Source organism: Hemitrygon akajei, chromosome 18, assembly GCF_048418815.1.
Source record: "Hemitrygon akajei chromosome 18, sHemAka1.3, whole genome shotgun sequence".
Lineage (NCBI taxonomy): Eukaryota > Metazoa > Chordata > Chondrichthyes > Myliobatiformes > Dasyatidae > Hemitrygon > Hemitrygon akajei.
The window spans coordinates 77,178,194-77,198,270 of NC_133141.1; the positions used below are offsets into that span (position 1 = coordinate 77,178,194).

General features: G+C 51.2%; 1 protein-coding gene across 2 annotated transcripts in view; it reads left to right on the forward strand.

The window, feature by feature from the left end:
• The window catches only part of LOC140741536 (endoplasmic reticulum protein SC65-like), a 67,470-nt gene that overhangs the window by 30,922 nt on the left and 16,471 nt on the right, over positions 1–20,077 (forward strand). For both annotated transcript variants that reach the window (XM_073071838.1, XM_073071839.1), the window contains exon 5: positions 5,873–6,018. In XM_073071838.1, the coding sequence (XP_072927939.1) occupies positions 5,873–6,018 (146 nt within the window). The remainder of the gene's footprint in view (positions 1–5,872; positions 6,019–20,077) is intronic.

The window sequence follows — 20,077 nt, forward strand, 5'->3', positions numbered from 1 at the left end:
TGAGATAGTGACCCCCAGGAACTTAAAGTTACTGACCCTCTCCACCTCCGATCACTGGCTCGTGGACCCCTGGTTTCCCTCTCCTGAAGTCTACGGTCGGTTCCTTGGTCTTGCTGACAACGAGTGGGAGGTTGTTGCTAATACACCGCTCAGCCAAGTTTTCGGTCTCCCTCCTGTGTGCTGATCCACCGCCCCCTTCGATACGGCCCACAGCAGCGGTGTCGTCAGCAAACTCGTATGTGCTGTTGGAGCCGCACAGTCAAAGGTGTGAATCGAGTAGAGCAGGGGGCCAAGTCCACATCCCTGCGGTGCTCCTACGCCGATGGAGATGGGGGATGAGATGTTTCTGCCAATCCAGACTGACTGGGGTCTGCAAGGGTGGAAATCCAGACTCCGGTTGAACAAGGTGGTGTTTACTGATTAGTTTTTGGCGGGGGGGGTGCGGTGATGGTGTTAAATGCCGAGCTGTAATTGACAACGAGCATCCTGATGGACAGACAGACAGACAGACTTTATTGATCCCGAGGGAAATTGGGTTTCGTTACAGCCGCACCAACCAAGAATAGTGAAGAAATATAGCAATATAAAACCATAAATAATTAAATAATAAGTTAATCATGCCAAGTGGAAATAAGTCCGGGACCAGCCTATTGGCTCAGGGTGTCTGACACTCCAAGGGAGGAGTTGTAAAGTTTGATGGCCACAGGTAGGAATGACTTCCTGTGACGCTCAGTGTTGCATCTCAGTGGAATGAGTCTCTGGCTGAATGTACTCCTGTGCCTGACCAGTACATTATGGAGTGGATGGGAGTCATTGTCCAAGATGGCATGCAACTTGGACAGCATCCTCTTTCCAGACACCACCGTCAGAGAGTCCAGTTCCACCCCCACAACATCACTGGCCTTACGAATGAGTTTGTTGATTCTGTTGGTGTCTGCTACCCTCAGCCTGCTGCCCCAGCACACAACAGCAAACACGATAGCACTGGCCACCACAGACTCGTAGAACATCCTCAGCGTCGTCCGGCAGATGTTAAAGGACATATTTACACCTGGAGTTACCCCTCTCTCACTCCCCTCTGCCCCCACACTGAGTGTTTCGGGTTCACCTCGTGGGCAGCCCCACTCTCACTCCCCTCATGTGTCCCCCACCCTGAGTGTGTGTTGTATTTCTAGCAGTGAGGATATCTACGAAAGGCGGTGCCTCCGAAAGGCAGCATCCGTCATTAAGGAACCACGCTCAGGTTGGAGGAACAACACCTTATATACCGGCTGGGTAGCCTCCAACCTGATGGCATGAACATTGACTTCTCTAACTTCTGTTAATGCCCCTCCTCCCCCTTCTTACCCCATCCCTGACATATTTAGTTTTTTCCCCCCTCCTTTTTTTCTCTCCCTCTGCCCATCACTCTGCCTGTTCTCCATCTCCCTCTGGTGCTCCCCTCCCCCTTTCTTTCTCCCGAGGCCTCCCGTCCCATGATCCTTTCCCTTCTCCAGCTCTGTATCACTTTCGCCAATCACCTTTCCAGCTCTTAGCTTCATCCCACCCCCTCCGGTCTTCTCCTATCATTTCGCATTTCCCCCTCCCCCCACTACTTTCAAATCTCTTACTATCTTTCCTTTCAGTTAGTCCTGACGAAGGGTCTCGGCCCGAAACGTCGACAGTGCTTCTCCTTATAGATGCTGCCTGGCCTGCTGTGTTCCACCAGCATTTTGTGTGTGTTGTTGTTTTAGATGTTGGGACCACACTCCTGAATCCTCCCGGTCAGCAGGGGGCGGTATTGAACCTGTTTTAGATGTTGGAACCACTCTCCTGAATCCTCCTCACACTCCGGGTCAGCAGGGGGCGGTATTGAACCAGTTTTAGATGTTGGGACCACTCTCCTGAATCCTCCTCACACTCCGGGTCAGCAGGGGGCGGTATTGAACCTGTTTTAGATGTTGGGACCACTCCCCTGAATCCTCCCGGTCAGCAGGGGGCGGTATTGAACCTGTTTTAGATGTTGGGACCACTCTCCTGAATCCTCCTCACACTCCGGGTCAGCAGGGGGCGGTATTGAACCTGTTTTAGATGTTGGGACCACTCCCCTGAATCCTCCCGGTCAGCAGGGAGCGGTATTGAACCTGTTTTAGATGTTGGGACCACTCTCCTGAATCCCCCTCACACTCCCGGTCAGCAGGGGGCGGTATTGAACCTGTTTTAGATGTTGGGATCACTCTCCTGAATCCTCCTCACACTCCGGGTCAGCAGGGGGCGATATTGAACCTGTTTTAGATGTTGGGATCACTCTCCTGAATCCTCCTCACACTCCCGGTCAGCAGGGGGCGGTATTGAACCTGTTTTAGATGTTGGGACCACTCTCCTGAATCCTCCCGGTCAGCAGGGGGCGGTATTGAACCTGTTTTAGATGTTGGGACCACTCTCCTGAATCCTCCCGGTCAGCAGGGGGCGGTATTGAACCTGTTTTGAGTCCTGACGAAGGGTCTCGGCCCGAAACATCGACAGTGCTTCTCCCTATAGACGCTGCCTGGCCTGCTGTGTTCCACCAGCATTTTGTGTGTGTCCATCATTAAGAAACCCCCCCCCCCCCCACCACCATCAGCCAGGACATGTCCTCCCCTCATCGCTACCATCAGGGAGGAGGGACAGGACACACACTCAAAGTTCAGAGTAAATTTTATTATCAGAGGACAGACACGTCACCACATACAACAACCCAGAGAATCTTTTCCCTGCGGATATACTCCGCAAATCTGTAGAATGGTAACCGTAGGCAGGCTCAATGAAAGATTGACCGGAAGACGACAAGCTGTGCAAGTGCAAATGTAAATAAGCAGCCATAAATAACGAGGGCATGAGATAACGAGTCTGTGAAGTGAGACCGCCGGTTGTGGGAACGTCCCAGTAGGTGAGTGGAGTTACCCCCCCTCTCGTTCAAAAGCTCAACTTCTTAAAAAATCTATCTTTCTGAGTTTCTACAATGCGACGAAACAAAAAAAAGTTTTTTTAAAAAAAAGAGGTTCATACAGTGCAAAACTTAACAAAGTGCAGTTCATAACAATTAAGCAAAGCACCCGTAGTAGAATCGTATAAAGTTAGTTACCACCCCACCCTCCCACTGCCCAACTCCGAGCCAACCTTATGATATATCAAAAAGTTAATCAGAATTATATCACCCCAGAGCTGTATTTTTTTAAAAAGAAGATATATTGTCCACTACCTCATTTATAATATGTTTACCCATCAAAATACAATCTGTAAATCTTAATCTTAAGAAGCTGGAAGTAAGGGGTTTAAATGCAAAAGGGAAAACAGGGAAGGGATGCACCCTTAATCTAAACGGGAATTATGAAAACATCCAAGGAAAGGTCCCCACACCTTCTGGAACGTTATGTCCGAATTAAGAAGTGAATAATGCATCTTTTCAAGGACTGAGCGGGACATCGTGTCTCTGAGCCGTTGAGCATGAGTGGGGTGGGGCAGCGTCTCTCCGCCTGAGAACGACGGCACGTCTGGCCAAAAGGAGAGGCGAAAGGCAACGTGCGACACTTGGAAGAGCTCAACTTTTTTTTTAGGAACGGCTTCTCCCCTCCGCCATCAGATTTCTGAAGCTTTACACCGAAAATAAGTTCCAGTTTGAACTTTGAGTGTGTGTCCTGCACCTCCTCCCTGATGGTAGCAATAAGGGGGGGGGGGGGTGTCCTTAATGATGGATGCTGTGTTTTTGAGGCATCGCCTTTCGAAGATGTCCTCGATGCTAGGAATACAACACACATGAGCACGACCTCACTATTTGCTCTATTTTTGGTGGTATTTAATCATTTAAAAGTATTTTTTTATTGAAACTTGTAGTAACTTTTTAATATAAGTTGCACACTTTTCTGAACTTATTCTGAAAGCTCTCTACGCAAAGCTTAAGGCCGAGGATATAGACATGCCCTCTTCTCATTGTTATGGAGCCTGAAGACACACACTCAATGATTCAGGAACAGCTTCTTCCCCTCTGCCATCAGGGAGGAGGTACAGGAGCCTGAAGACACACACTCAGTGATTCAGGAACAGCTTCTTCCCCTCTGCCATCAGGGAGGGGGTACAGGAGCCTGAAGACACACACTCAACGATTCAGGAACAGCTTCTTCCCCTCTGCCATCAGGGAGGGGGTACAGGAGCCTGAAGACACACACTCAACGATTCAGGAACAGCTTCTTCCCCTCAGCCATCAGGGAGGAGGTACAGGAGCCTGAAGACACACACACTCAGCGATTCAGGAACAGCTTCTTCCCCTCTGCCATCAGGGAGGAGGTACAGGAGCCTGAAGACACACATTCAACGATTCAGGAACAGCTTCTGCCCCTCTGCCATCAGATTTCTGAATGGACACTGAACCCATGAACACCACCTCACCACCTCTGTTATTTTTCACTTGTTTTCCACTCTCTTTGCAACACTTAATGACTCACAGTACTGTGCGAAACGCCTGGGGCACACACGTGTGGCTAGGGCGACTGAGACCATTGCACAGTACCGTGTGCGTCAGAGTGGTGCAGAGAGTGAGATGGTAAACCTGATGGCTGTGCAGGATGTCGGAATGGTGGGGGGAGCACCACGGGAGGGGTGTGGGACAGGGGGCAGAGGAGGAGTGCCAGGGGGCAGCCAGGTCATTGGGTGTATTTCAGGCAGAGCTTGATAGGTTCTTGATTGGGCACGGCGTCGGAGGTTACAGGAAGTAGGCCGGGAAGTGGGGCTGAGGGGGAGGGAGAAAAGGATCAGCCATGATTGAATGGCAGAGCAGACTCAATGGGCCAAATGGCCTAATTCTGCCCCTATGTCTTGAGGTATTATGGAGAGGGTGTTCCCTATACTGGGGGAATCTAGGACCAGAGGACACAAATAGAGTGGATGTGGAGAGGATGTTTCCTATAGTGGGGGAGTCTGGGACCAGAGGACACAGATAGAGTGGATGTGGAGAGGATGTTTCCTATCGTGGGGGAGTCTAGGACCAGAGGGCACAAATAGAGTGGATGTGGAGAGGATGTTTCCTATAGTGGGGGAGTCTGGGACCAGAGGACACAGATAGAGTGGATGTGGAGAGGATGTTTCCTATAGTGAGGGAGTCTAGGACCAGAGGACACAGATAGAGTGGATGTGGAGAGGATGTTTCCTATAGTGGGGGAGTCTGGGACCAGAGGACACAGATAGAGTGGATGTGGAGAGGATGTTTCCTATCGTGGGGGAGTCTAGGACCAGAGGGCACAGATAGAGTGGATGTGGAGAGGATGTTTCCTATAGTGGGGGAGTCTGGGACCAGAGGACACAGATAGAGTGGATGTGGAGAGGATGTTTCCTATAGTAGTAAAATCTAGGTCTCGAGAACACAGCTTTAGAATACACTGATGTCTCTTTAGAACAGAGATGAGGAAGAATTGTTTTTCAGCCAGAGGCTGGTGAATCTGGAATTCATTGCCACAAATAGCTGTGGAGGCTGAGTCATTGGGTACATTTAAACCGGAGTTTGATAGTTTCTTGGTTAGTCGGGGCATCAAAGGTTACGGGGAGAAGGTAGGAGAACGGGGGGGGGGGGGGTTTGCGTATTTGAGGGGGATAGTAAATCAGCCACGATGGAGTGGCAGAGCAGACTCGATGGGCTGAATGGCCTGCTCCTGCTCCTTGTGACTCGCGGGCTGAAGATCGAGAATGTCCCTGGGGCGTCTCGTTGAGCAAAGTCTTTTGCGTTTAACTGTGCAGGACTCGCGGGGAGTCGTTGCCCTCCGTTCCGGGCGTCACAGGGCTACCCTGCTGGAAGTCCGATTTGCGGGGGGGTGGAGGTGGTGGGGGTCGTTGAAGGGTACTGACGAGCGCCTTGCTTTGCCAGTGAACGACATTAAGAACGCCGTGTCCTGCGTGGCTACCTACATGCTCTTTGACCCCGGCGACGAGATCATGCAGCAGAACGTGGTCTACTACCGATTCTACCGGGAGAAGTGGGGCCTGCAGGAGGAGGATTTCCAACCCAGGCTGGTGAGTCGCCAGGCTTCCTCCCACCCCCTACCTCCTCGTGTCCCACCCAAAACCCCCCTCCCACTCAGCCTCTGTGCTAAAAACTAAAAATCTACGGCCAAAACTTCCCGGTCAGGGGCGGCGGGGCGAGGGGGGGGGGAGTAAGAATGCAGAACTTAGAACGTAGATCAGTATAGCCCACGGTCAGACCCCTTTGGTCCACAATAGAAACAGAGGAGAAGCCTACGGCACAATACAGGCCCTTCGGCCCACAATGCCGTGCTGGACATGTACTTGCTTTAGAAATTACCCAGGGTCACCCATAGCCCTCTATCTTTCTGAGCTCCATTAGTACCAGTGTTGTACTGAACCAATTCGTCATCAAATGCCCAACTGCGAGGAAATCTGCAGACGCTGGAAATTCAAGCAACACACACAAAATGCTGGTGGAACACAGCAGGCCGGGCAGCATCTATAGGGAGAAGCGCTGTCGACGTTTTGGGCCGAGACCCTTCGTCAGGACTCAGAACAGGTCAATACCGCCCCCTGCTGACCGGGAGGATTCAGGAGAGTGGTCCGAACATCTAAAACAGGTTCAATACCGCCCCCTGCTGACTGGGAGGATTCAGGAGAGTGGTCCCAACATCTAAAACAGGTTCAATACCGCCCCCTGCTGACCGGGAGGATTCAGGAGAGTGGTCCCAACATCTAAAACGGGTTCAATACCGCCCCCTGCTGACCGGGAGTGTGAGGAGGATTCAGGAGAGTGGTCCCAACATCTAAAACGGGTTCAATACCGCCCCCTGCTGACCGGGAGTGTGAGGAGGATTCAGGAGAGTGGTCCCAACATCTAAAACAGGTTCAATACCACCCCCTGCTGACCGGGAGGATTCAGGAGAGTGGTCCCAACATCTAAAACGGGTTCAATACCGCCCCCTGCTGACCGGGAGTGTGAGGAGGATTCAGGAGAGTGGTCCCAACATCTAAAACGGGTTCAATACCGCCCCCTGCTGACCGGGAGTGTAAGGAGGATTCAGGAGAGTGGTCCCAACATCTAAAACGGGTTCAATACCGCCCCCTGCTGACCGGGAGTGTGAGGAGGATTCAGGAGAGTAGTCCCAACATCTAAAACAACAACACACACAAAATGCTGGTGGAACACAGCAGGCCAGGCAGCATCTATAGGGAGAAGCACTGTCGAAGTTTTGGGCCGAGACCCTTCGTCAGGACTCAAAACAGGTTCAATACCGCCCCCTGCTGACCGGGAGGATTCAGGAGAGTTGTCCCAACATCTAAAACGGGTTCAATACCGCCCCCTGCTGACTGGGAGGATTCAGGAGAGTGGTCCCAACATCTAAAACAGGTTCAATACCACCCCCTGCTGACCGGGAGTGTGAGGAGGATTCAGGAGAGTGGTCCCAACATCTAAAACGGGTTCAATACCGCCCCCTGCTGACCGGGAGTGTGAGGAGGATTCAGGAGAGTGGTCCCAACATCTAAAACGGGTTCAATACCGCCCCCTGCTGACCGGGAGTGTGAGGAGGATTCAGGAGCGTGGTCCCAACATCTAAAACAGGTTCAATACCGCCCCCTGCTGACCGGGAGTGTGAGGAGGATTCAGGAGAGTGGTCCCAACATCTAAAACGGGTTCAATACCGCCCCCTGCTGACCGGGAGTGTGAGGAGGATTCAGGAGAGTAGTCCCAACATCTAAAACAACAACACACACAAAATGCTGGTGGAACACAGCAGGCCAGGCAGCATCTATAGGGAGAAGCACTGTCGAAGTTTTGGGCCGAGACCCTTCGTCAGGACTCAAAACAGGTTCAATACCGCCCCCTGCTGACCGGGAGGATTCAGGAGAGTTGTCCCAACATCTAAAACGGGTTCAATACCACCCCCTGCTGACCGGGAGGATTCAGGAGAGTGGTCCTAACATCTAAAACAGGTTCAATACCGCCCCCTACTGACCGGGAGTGTGAGGAGGATTCAGGAGTGTGGTCCCAACATCTAAAACAACAACACACACAAAATGCTGGTGGAATGCAGCAGGCCAGGCAGCATCTATAGGGAGAAGCACTGTCGAAGTTTTGGGCCGAGACCCTTCGTCAGGACTAACCGAAAGGAAATATAGTAAGAGATTTGAAAGTAGTGGGGGGGAGGGGGAAATGCGAAATGATAGTAGAAGACCGGAGGGGGTGGGATGAAGCTAAGAGCTGGAAAGGTGATTGGCAAAAGGCATACAGAGCTGGAGAAGGGAAAGGATCATGGGATGGGAGGCTTAGGGGGAAAGAAAGGGGGAGGGGGGAGCACCAGAGGGAGATGGAGAACAGGCAGAGTGATGGGAGAGAGAGAGAGAAAGAAAGAAAAAAGAGGGTGGAGGAAAAATAAATAAATCAGGGATGGGGTAAGAAGGGGAGGGGCATTAACAGAAGTTAGAGAAGTCAATGTTCATGCCATCAGGTTGGAGGCTACCCAGCTGGTATATAAGGTGTTGTTCCTCCAACTGAGTGTGGATTCATCTTGACAGCAGAGGAGGCCATGGATAGACATATCAGAATGGGAATGGGATGTGGAATTAAAATGTGTGGCCACTGGGAGATCCTGCTTTTTCTGGCGGACCGAGCGTAGGTGTTCAGCGAAACGGTCTCCCAGTCTGCGCCGGGTCTCACCAATATATAAAAGGCCACACCGGGAGCACCGGACGCAGTATACCACACCAGCTGACTCACAGGTGAAGTGTCGCCTCACCTGGAAGGACTGTCTGAGGCCCTGAATGGTGGTGAGGGAGGAAGTGCAAGGGCAGGTGTAGCACTTGTTCTGCTTACAAGGATAAGTGCTGGGAGGGAGATCGGTGAGAAGGGATGGGGGGGACGAGTGGACAAGGGAGTCGCGTAGGGAGCGATCCCTGCGGAAAGCAGAAGGGGGGGGGAAGAAAGATGTGCTTGGTCGTGGGAGGTGGCGGAAATGCCCAACTGAACTGGTTCCTGCTGCCTACACAATACCGAATTCTGGGGTTTTACCGGGATTTCCAGCATCTGCAGATTCTCTTGTTTGTCCATGTCCGTGTCCTTCCCTCTCCCGCACAAAATCACAGCTATCACGAACTGAACACCGCCCTATGGCAAAGGAGTTGCCTCGGACCTGTTGGGGAAGTTCAAAACCGAACGGTGCAACTTAAACTCACTGATTTTTATAGGTGCACCGTAGAAAGCATTCTTCTAGGGTGCATCACAACCCGATATGGAATTTGTCCTGTCCAAGACCGGAAGAAGCTGCAGAAGATCGTGAACATAGCCCAGCACATCACACAAACCAATTTTCCATCCTTGGACTCACTTTACACCGCACGCTGTCGGAGCAGTGCTGCCAGGATAATCAAGGACACGACCCACCCAGCCAACACACTTTTTGTCCCTCTTCCCTCCGGGAGAAGGTTCAGGAGCTTGAAGACTCGTAGGGCCAGATTTGGGAACAGCTTCTTCCCAACTGGGATAAGACTGCTGAACGGATCCTGACCTGGATCTGGGCCGTACCTTCCAAATATCCAGACCTGACTTGCACTACCTTACTTTCCCTTTTCTAAATATGATTTATAATTGAAATTTTAATTATACTTACTATCGATTTGTACTTCAGGGAGCGCGAAGCGCAGAATCAAATATCGCTGTGATGATTGTACGCTCTAGTATCAATTGTTTGGTGACAGTAAAGTCAGCGAAACAGGAAACCCCATAGAATGAATGATAGGACGTCAGAACCCCAAAGTCAACCCCCCCCTTCCGTCGCACACACAGAAGCATCGAACCTGTTTCTTCCCACACACAGAAGCATCGAACCTGTTTCTTCCCCCCCGCAACGCTTGTACCAGCTCTGACGCTACCCCCCCCCCCCCCCCCAACCATACATATAATAGTAAAAGTCCTCGCGGAGACCTCGATTCAGAGTCCATCGAAAACAGTCCATAACCCAGCGCTTGGGTATCTGTCTGTCTCCGTCTCGCTCTCACTATGGGGGGGGGGAGAGAGGGAGGGAGGTCACTCCTGCAACGAGGGGAGTAGGCGACCAGCCACGCGCCGTTCTGACCTGACAGTCCTCCCTGTCACTGCTCCGAGCTCTCTGACTGGGGGGAAGGCAACAACGTTGTGGGCCGAAGGGCCTGTGCTGGGCTGTGGTGCTCTCTCTGTGTTCTGGGTTCTACGTCTCCTGACCTTTGGCCCCCACCGGGACGCTCAGCTCTCCACGGCGGCTCCAGGCCCCCCGCCCGGGTACACCGGCTCCGACGGGCGGGCTAAACCAGGTGAGGGTAGCCGGCGGTCTTCGTACCCCGGTGAGACAGGTGTCCGAGCTCGTGAAGTCAGCTCGGCTCCCTGCATCTCGTGGCTACCTGGAGAAGAAGGGTCTCAGAGTCGTGTGCCGCGTATGCGCTTGGGCGATAAGTGAACCTCCGATTCTCCCCCCCAACGCTGCCCGCGCGGAGTTTGCGTGTTTTCCCGTTGAACCCCCCCCCCGCCCCCCCCACGGTGCAAAGGCGTACGGGTGGGGAGGTGAACGGGTCACGTGGGCGTAACCAGATACCGCGGGCAGGAAGGGGGCCCGTTATCGTGCCGCGTGTCTGAACTAATTGAGTGGCAGCTCGTTGTCAGTCAGTTTGGGATGTGGCCCCCACCCTCTTTGTTCCCCTTTGCTAACCATCTTTACCCCCTTGTTCCCCTTTGCTAACCGTCTTTACCCCATGTTCGCCTTTGCTAACCGTCTTTACCCCCTTGTTCCCCTTTGTTAACCATCTTTACCCCCCTTGTTCCCCTTTGCTAACCGTCTTTACCCCCCTTGTTCCCCTTTGCTAACCATCTTTACCCCCTTGTTCCCCTTTGCTAACCGTCTTTACCCCCTTGTTCGCCTTTGCTAACTGTCTTTACCCCCCTTGTTCCCCTTTGCTAACCGTCTTTACCCCCTTGTTCCCCTTTGTTAACCATCTTTACCCCCTTGTTCCCCTTTGCTAACCGTCTTTACCCCCCTTGTTCCCCTTTGCTAACCGTCTTTACCCCCTTGTTCCCCTTTGCTAACCATCTTTACCCCCCTTGTTCCCCTTTGCTAACCATCTTTACCCCATGTTCGCCTTTGCTAACTGTCTTTACCCCCCTTGTTCCCCTTTGCTAACCGTCTTTACCCCCTTGTTCCCCTTTGTTAACCATCTTTACCCCCCTTGTTCCCCTTTGCTAACCGTCTTTACCCCCCTTGTTCCCCTTTGCTAACCGTCTTTACCCCCTTGATCGCCTTTGCTAACCGTCTTTATCCCCTTGTTCCCCTTTGCTAACCGTCTTTACCCCCTTGATCGCCTTTGCTAACCGTCTTTACCCCCTTGTTCACCTTTGCTAACCATCTTTACCCCCCTTGTTCCCCTTTGCTAACCATCTTTACCCCCTTGTTCGCCTTTGCTAACCGTCTTTACCCCCTTGTTCCCCTTTGCTAACCGTCTTTATCCCCCTTGTTCCCCTTTGCTAACCATCTTTACCCCCCTTGTTCGCCTTTGCTAACCATCTTTACCCCCTTGTTCCCCTTTGCTAACCGTCTTTACCCCCTTGTTCGCCTTTGCTAACCGTCTTTACCCCCTTGTTCCCTTTTGCTAACCGTCTTTATCCCCCTTGTTCCCCTTTGCTAACCGTCTTTACCCCCCTTGTTCCCCTTTGCTAACCGTCTTTACCCCATGTTCGCCTTTGCTAACCGTCTTTACCCCCTTGTTCCCTTTTGCTAACCATCTTTATCCCCTTGTTCGCCTTTGCTAACCGTCTTTACCCCCTTGTTCCCCTTTGCTAACCATCTTTACCCCCCTTGTTCCCCTTTGCTAACCATCTTTACCCCCTTGTTCCCCTTTGCTAACCGTCTTTACCCCCTTGTTCCCCTTTGCTAACCGTCTTTACCCTCTTTGTTCCCCTTTGCTAACCATCTTTACCCCATGTTCCCCTTTGCTAACCGTCTTTACCCCCTTGTTCCCTTTTGCTAACCGTCTTTACCCCATGTTCCCCTTTGCTAACCGTCTTTACCCCCTTGTTCCCCTTTGCTAACCGTCTTTACCCTCTTTGTTCCCCTTTGCTAACCGTCTTTACCCTCTTTGTTCCCCTTTGCTAACCGTCTTTACCCTCTTTGTTCCCCTTTGCTAACCATCTTTACCCCCCTTGTTCCCCTTTGCTAACCATCTTTACCCCATGTTCCCCTTTGCTAACCGTCTTTACCCCCTTGTTCCCTTTTGCTAACCGTCTTTACCCCATGTTCCCCTTTGCTAACCGTCTTTACCCCCTTGTTCCCCTTTGCTAACCGTCTTTACCCTCTTTGTTCCCCTTTGCTAACCGTCTTTACCCTCTTTGTTCCCCTTTGCTAACCGTCTTTACCCTCTTTGTTCCCCTTTGCTAACCATCTTTACCCCCCTTGTTCCCCTTTGCTAACCGTCTTTACCCCCTTGTTCCCCTTTGCTAACTGTCTTTACCCCCCTTGTTCCCCTTTGCTAACCGTCTTTAACCCTTGTTCCCCTTTGCTAACTGTCTTTACCCCCCTTGTTCCCCTTTGCTAACCGTCTTTACCCCCTTGTTCCCCTTTGCTAACTGTCTTTACCCCCCTTGTTCCCCTTTGCTAACCGTCTTTACCCCATGTTCGCCTTTGCTAACTGTCTTTACCCCCTTGTTCCCCTTTGCTAACCGTCTTTACCCCCCTTGTTCCCCTTTGCTAACCGTCTTTACCCCCTTGTTCCCCTTTGCTAACCGTCTTTACCCCCCTTGTTCCCCTTTGCTAACCGTCTTTACCCCCTTGTTCCCTTTTGCTAACCGTCTTTACCCCCCTTGTTCCCCTTTGCTAACCGTCTTTACCCCCTTGTTCGCCTTTGCTAACCGTCTTTACCCCCTTGTTCGCCTTTGCTAACCGTCTTTACCCCCTTGTTCCCCTTTGCTAACTGTCTTTACCCCCTTGTTCCCCTTTGCTAACCGTCTTTACCCCCCTTGTTCCCCTTTGCTAACCGTCTTTACCCCCTTGTTCCCCTTTGCTAACCGTCTTTACCCCCCTTGTTCCCCTTTGCTAACCGTCTTTACCCCCTTGTTCCCCTTTGCTAACCGTCTTTACCCCCCTTGTTCCCCTTTGCTAACCGTCTTTACCCCCTTGTTCCCCTTTGCTAACTGTCTTTACCCCCTTGTTCCCCTTTGCTAACCGTCTTTACCCCCTTGTTCCCCTTTGCTAACCGTCTTTACCCCATGTTCCCCTTTGCTAACTGTCTTTACCCCCTTGTTCCCCTTTGCTAACCGTCTTTACCCCCTTGTTCCCCTTTGCTAACCGTCTTTACCCCATGTTCCCCTTTGCTAACTGTCTTTACCCCCTTGTTCCCCTTTGCTAACCGTCTTTATCCCCCTTGTTCCCCTTTGCTAACCGTCTTTATCCCCCTTGTTCCCCTTTGCTAACCGTCTTTACCCCCTTGTTCCCCTTTGCTAACCGTCTTTACCCCCCTTGTTCCCCTTTGCTAACCGTCTTTACCCCCTTGTTCCCCTTTGCTAACTGTCTTTACCCCCTTGTTCCCCTTTGCTAACCGTCTTTACCCCCTTGTTCCCCTTTGCTAACCGTCTTTACCCCATGTTCCCCTTTGCTAACTGTCTTTACCCCCTTGTTCCCCTTTGCTAACCGTCTTTACCCCCCTTGTTCCCCTTTGCTAACCGTCTTTACCCCCTTGTTCCCCTTTGCTAACCGTCTTTACCCCATGTTCCCCTTTGCTAACTGTCTTTACCCCCTTGTTCCCCTTTGCTAACCGTCTTTACCCCCTTGTTCCCCTTTGCTAACCGTCTTTACCCCCCTTGTTCCCCTTTGCTAACCGTCTTTACCCCATGTTCCCCTTTGCTAACTGTCTTTACCCCATGTTCCCCTTTGCTAACTGTCTTTACCCCATGTTCCCCTTTGCTAACTGTCTTTACCCCCTTGTTCCCCTTTGCTAACCGTCTTTACCCCCCTTGTTCCCCTTTGCTAACCGTCTTTACCCCCTTGTTCCCCTTTGCTAACCGTCTTTACCCCATGTTCCCCTTTGCTAACTGTCTTTACCCCCTTGTTCCCCTTTGCTAACCGTCTTTACCCCCTTGTTCCCCTTTGCTAACCGTCTTTACCCCCCTTGTTCCCCTTTGCTAACCGTCTTTACCCCATGTTCCCCTTTGCTAACTGTCTTTACCCCCTTGTTCCCCTTTGCTAACCGTCTTTACCCCATGTTCCCCTTTGCTAACTGTCTTTACCCCCTTGTTCCCCTTTGCTAACTGTCTTTACCCCATGTTCCCCTTTGCTAACCGTCTTTACCCCCTTGTTCCCCTTTGCTAACTGTCTTTACCCCCTTGTTCCCCTTTGCTAACCGTCTTTACCCCCCTTGTTCCCCTTTGCTAACCGTCTTTACCCCCCTTGTTCCCCTTTGCTAACCGTCTTTACCCCATGTTCCCCTTTGCTAACTGTCTTTACCCCCCTTGTTCCCCTTTGCTAACTGTCTTTACCCCCTTGTTCCCCTTTGCTAACTGTCTTTACCCCCTTGTTCCCCTTTGCTAACCGTCTTTACCCCCCTTGTTCCCCTTTGCTAACCGTCTTTACCCCCCTTGTTCCCCTTTGCTAACCGTCTTTACCCCCCTTGTTCCCCTTTGCTAACCATCTTTACCCCCTTGTTCCCCTTTGCTAACCGTCTTTACCCCATGTTCGCCTTTGCTAACCATCTTTACCCCCTTGTTCCCCTTTGCTAACCATCTTTACCCCATGTTCGCCTTTGCTAACCGTCTTTACCCCATGTTCCCCTTTGCTAACCGTCTTTACCCCCTTGTTCGCCTTTGCTAACTGTCTTTACCCCCTTGTTCCCCTTTGCTAACTGTCTTTACCCCCTTGTTCCCCTTTGCTAACTGTCTTTACCCCCTTGTTCCCCTTTGCTAACCGTCTTTACCCCCTTGTTCGCCTTTGCTAACTGTCTTTACCCCCCTTGTTCCCCTTTGCTAACCGTCTTTACCCCCTTGTTCCCCTTTGCTAACTGTCTTTACCCCCTTGTTCCCTTTTGCTAACCATCTTTACCCCATGTTCCCCTTTGCTAACCGTCTTTACCCCCCTTGTTCCCCTTTGCTAACTGTCTTTACCCCCTTGTTCCCCTTTGCTAACTGTCTTTACCCCCTTGTTCCCCTTTGCTAACTGTCTTTACCCCCTTGTTCCCTTTTGCTAACCATCTTTACCCCATGTTCCCCTTTGCTAACCGTCTTTACCCCCTTGTTCCCCTTTGCTAACTGTCTTTACCCCCTTGTTCCCTTTTGCTAACCATCTTTACCCCATGTTCCCCTTTGCTAACCGTCTTTACCCCCTTGTTCGCCTTTGCTAACTGTCTTTACCCCCCTTGTTCCCCTTTGCTAACCGTCTTTACCCCCTTGTTCCCCTTTGCTAACTGTCTTTACCCCCTTGTTCCCTTTTGCTAACCATCTTTACCCCATGTTCCCCTTTGCTAACTGTCTTTACCCCCTTGTTCCCCTTTGCTAACTGTCTTTACCCCCTTGTTCCCTTTTGCTAACCATCTTTACCCCATGTTCCCCTTTGCTAACCGTCTTTACCCCATGTTCCCCTTTGCTAACCGTCTTTACCCCATGTTCCCCTTTGCTAACCATCTTTACCCCTTGTTCCCCTTTGCTAACCATCTTTACCCCATGTTCCCCTTTGCTAACCGTCTTTACCCCATGTTCGCCTTTGCTAACCGTCTTTACCCCCTTGTTCGCCTTTGCTAACTGTCTTTACCCCCTTGTTCCCCTTTGCTAACCGTCTTTACCCCCTTGTTCGCCTTTGCTAACTGTCTTTACCCCTTGTTCCCCTTTGCTAACCGTCTTTACCCCATGTTCCCCTTTGCTAACTGTCTTTACCCCCTTGTTCCCCTTTGCTAACTGTCTTTACCCCCTTGTTCCCCTTTGCTAACCATCTTTACCCCATGTTCCCCTTTGCTAACTGTCTTTACCCCCTTGTTCCCCTTTGCTAACCGTCTTTACCCCCTTGTTCGCCTTTGCTAACTGTCTTTACCCCCTTGTTCCCCTTTGCTAACCGTCTTTACCCCCCTTGTTCCCCTTTGCTAACCATCTTTACCCCCCTTGTTCCCCTTTGCTAACCGTCTTTACCCCCTTGTTCCCCTTTGCTAACCGTCTTTACCCCCTTGTTCGCCTTTGCTAACTGTCTTTACCCCCTTGTTCCCCTTTGCTAACCGTCTTTACCCCCCTTGTTCCCCTTTGCTAACTGTCTTTACCCCCCTTGTTCCCCTTTGCTAACTGTCTTTACCCCCTTGTTCCCCTTTGCTAACCGTCTTTACCCCCTTGTTCCCCTTTGCTAACTGTCTTTACCCCCTTGTTCCCCTTTGCTAACCGTCTTTACCCCTCTTGTTCGCCTTTGCTAACCGTCTTTACCCCCTTGTTCCCCTTTGCTAACCGTCTTTACCCCCTTGTTCCCCTTTGCTAACCGTCTTTACCCCCTTGTTCCCCTTTGCTAACCGTCTTTACCCCCTTGTTCGCCTTTGCTAACTGTCTTTACCCCCCTTGTTCCCCTTTGCTAACCATCTTTACCCCCTTGTTCGCCTTTGCTAACCGTCTTTACCCCCTTGTTCGCCTTTGCTAACTGTCTTTACCCCCCTTGTTCGCCTTTGCTAACCGTCTTTACCCCCTTGTTCGCCTTTGCTAACCATCTTTACCCCCATGTTCCCCTTTGCTAACTGTCTTTACCCCCTTGTTCGCCTTTGCTAACTGTCTTTACCCCCTTGTTCCCCTTTGCTAACCGTCTTTACCCCATGTTCCCCTTTGCTAACCGTCTTTACCCCCTTGTTCCCCTTTTGCTAACCGTCTTTACCCCCTTGTTCGCCTTTGCTAACCGTCTTTACCCCCTTGTTCGCCTTTGCTAACCGTCTTTACCCCCTTGTTCCCCTTTGCTAACCGTCTTTACCCCCTTGTTCCCCTTTGCTAACCGTCTTTACCCCATGTTCCCCTTTGCTAACCGTCTTTACCCCCTTGTTCGCCTTTGCTAACCGTCTTTACCCCCTTGTTCGCCTTTGCTAACCGTCTTTACCCCCTTGTTCCCCTTTGCTAACCGTCTTTACCCCCTTGTTCCCCTTTGCTAACCGTCTTTACCTCATGTTCCCCTTTGCTAACTGTCTTTACCCCCTTGTTCCCCTTTGCTAACCGTCTTTACCCCATGTTCCCCTTTGCTAACCGTCTTTACCCCATGTTCCCCTTTGCTAACTGTCTTTACCCCCTTGTTCCCCTTTTGCTAACTGTCTTTACCCCCTTGTTCCCCTTTGCTAACCGTCTTTACCCCCTTGTTCGCCTTTGCTAACCGTCTTTACCCCCTTGTTCCCCTTTGCTAACCGTCTTTACCCCCTTGTTCCCCTTTGCTAACTGTCTTTACCCCATGTTCCCCTTTGCTAACCGTCTTTACCCCCTTGTTCGCCTTTGCTAACCGTCTTTACCCCCTTGTTCGCCTTTGCTAACCGTCTTTACCCCCTTGTTCCCCTTTGCTAACCGTCTTTACCCCCTTGTTCGCCTTTGCTAACTGTCTTTACCCCCTTGTTCGCCTTTGCTAACTGTCTTTACCCCCTTGTTCCCCTTTGCTAACTGTCTTTACCCCCTTGTTCCCCTTTGCTAACTGTCTTTACCCCCTTGTTCCCCTTTGCTAACCGTCTTTACCCCCTTGTTCCCCTTTGCTAACCGTCTTTACCCCCTTGTTCGCCTTTGCTAACTGTCTTTACCCCCTTGTTCGCCTTTGCTAACTGTCTTTACCCCCTTGTTCCCCTTTGCTAACTGTCTTTACCCCCTTGTTCCCCTTTGCTAACTGTCTTTACCCCCTTGTTCCCCTTTGCTAACTGTCTTTACCCCCCTTGTTCGCCTTTGCTAACTGTCTTTACCCCCTTGTTCGCCTTTGCTAACTGTCTTTACCCCCTTGTTCCCCTTTGCTAACTGTCTTTACCCCCCTTGTTCCCCTTTGCTAACCGTCTTTACCCCCCTTGTTCCCCTTTGCTAACCGTCTTTACCCCCTTGTTCCCCTTTGCTAACCGTCTTTACCCCCCTTGTTCCCCTTTGCTAACCGTCTTTACCCCCTTGTTCCCTTTTGCTAACCGTCTTTACCCCCTTGTTCCCCTTTGCTAACTGTCTTTACCCCCCTTGTTCCCTTTTGCTAACGGTCTTTACCCCCCTTGTTCCCTTTTGCTAACCGTCTTTACCCCCTTGTTCCCCTTTGCTAACTGTCTTTACCCCCCTTGTTCCCTTTTGCTAACTGTCTTTACCCCCTTGTTCCCCTTTGCTAACGGTCTTTACCCCCCTTGTTCCCTTTTGCTAACCGTCTTTACCCCCTTGTTCCCTTTTGCTAACCGTCTTTACCCCCTTGTTCCCTTTTGCTAACCGTCTTTACCCCCTTGTTCCCCTTTGCTAACCGTCTTTACCCCCTTGTTCCCTTTTGCTAACCGTCTTTACCCCCTTGTTCCCCTTTGCTAACTGTCTTTACCCCCCTTGTTCCCTTTTGCTAACTGTCTTTACCCCCTTGTTCCCCTTTGCTAACGGTCTTTACCCCCCTTGTTCCCTTTTGCTAACCGTCTTTACCCCCTTGTTCCCTTTTGCTAACCGTCTTTACCCCCTTGTTCCCCTTTGCTAACTGTCTTTACCCCCTTGTTCCCCTTTGCTAACCGTCTTTACCCCCTTGTTCGCCTTTGCTAACTGTCTTTACCCCCTTGTTCCCCTTTGCTAACTGTCTTTACCCCCTTGTTCCCCTTTGCTAACCGTCTTTACCCCCTTGTTCGCCTTTGCTAACTGTCTTTACCCCCTTGTTCCCCTTTGCTAACTGTCTTTACCCCCTTGTTCCCCTTTGCTAACTGTCTTTACCCCCTTGTTCGCCTTTGCTAACTGTCTTTACCCCCTTGTTCCCCTTTGCTAACCATCTTTACCCCCCTTGTTCCCCTTTGCTAACTGTCTTTACCCCCCTTGTTCCCCTTTGCTAACTGTCTTTACCCCCCTTGTTCGCCTTTGCTAACTGTCTTTACCCCCTTGTTCGCCTTTGCTAACTGTCTTTACCCCCTTGTTCCCCTTTGCTAACCGTCTTTACCCCCTTGTTCCCCTTTGCTAACTGTCTTTACCCCCTTGTTCCCCTTTGCTAACCATCTTTACCCCATGTTCCCCTTTGCTAACTGTCTTTACCCCCTTGTTCCCCTTTGCTAACCGTCTTTACCCCCTTGTTCGCCTTTGCTAACCGTCTTTACCCCCTTGTTCCCCTTTGCTAACCATCTTTACCCCCCTTGTTCCCCTTTGCTAACCATCTTTACCCCCCTTGTTCCCCTTTGCTAACCGTCTTTACCCCCTTGTTCCCCTTTGCTAACCGTCTTTACCCCCTTGTTCGCCTTTGCTAACTGTCTTTACCCCCTTGTTCCCCTTTGCTAACCGTCTTTACCCCCCTTGTTCCCCTTTGCTAACTGTCTTTACCCCCCTTGTTCCCCTTTGCTAACTGTCTTTACCCCCTTGTTCCCCTTTGCTAACCGTCTTTACCCCCTTGTTCCCCTTTGCTAACTGTCTTTACCCCCTTGTTCCCCTTTGCTAACCGTCTTTACCCCTCTTGTTCGCCTTTGCTAACCGTCTTTACCCCCTTGTTCCCCTTTGCTAACCGTCTTTACCCCCTTGTTCCCCTTTGCTAACCGTCTTTACCCCCTTGTTCGCCTTTGCTAACTGTCTTTACCCCCCTTGTTCCCCTTTGCTAACCATCTTTACCCCCTTGTTCGCCTTTGCTAACCGTCTTTACCCCCTTGTTCGCCTTTGCTAACTGTCTTTACCCCCCTTGTTCGCCTTTGCTAACCGTCTTTACCCCCTTGTTCGCCTTTGCTAACCATCTTTACCCCCATGTTCCCCTTTGCTAACTGTCTTTACCCCCTTGTTCGCCTTTGCTAACTGTCTTTACCCCCTTGTTCCCCTTTGCTAACCGTCTTTACCCCATGTTCCCCTTTGCTAACTGTCTTTACCCCCTTGTTCCCCTTTTGCTAACCGTCTTTACCCCCTTGTTCGCCTTTGCTAACCGTCTTTACCCCCTTGTTCGCCTTT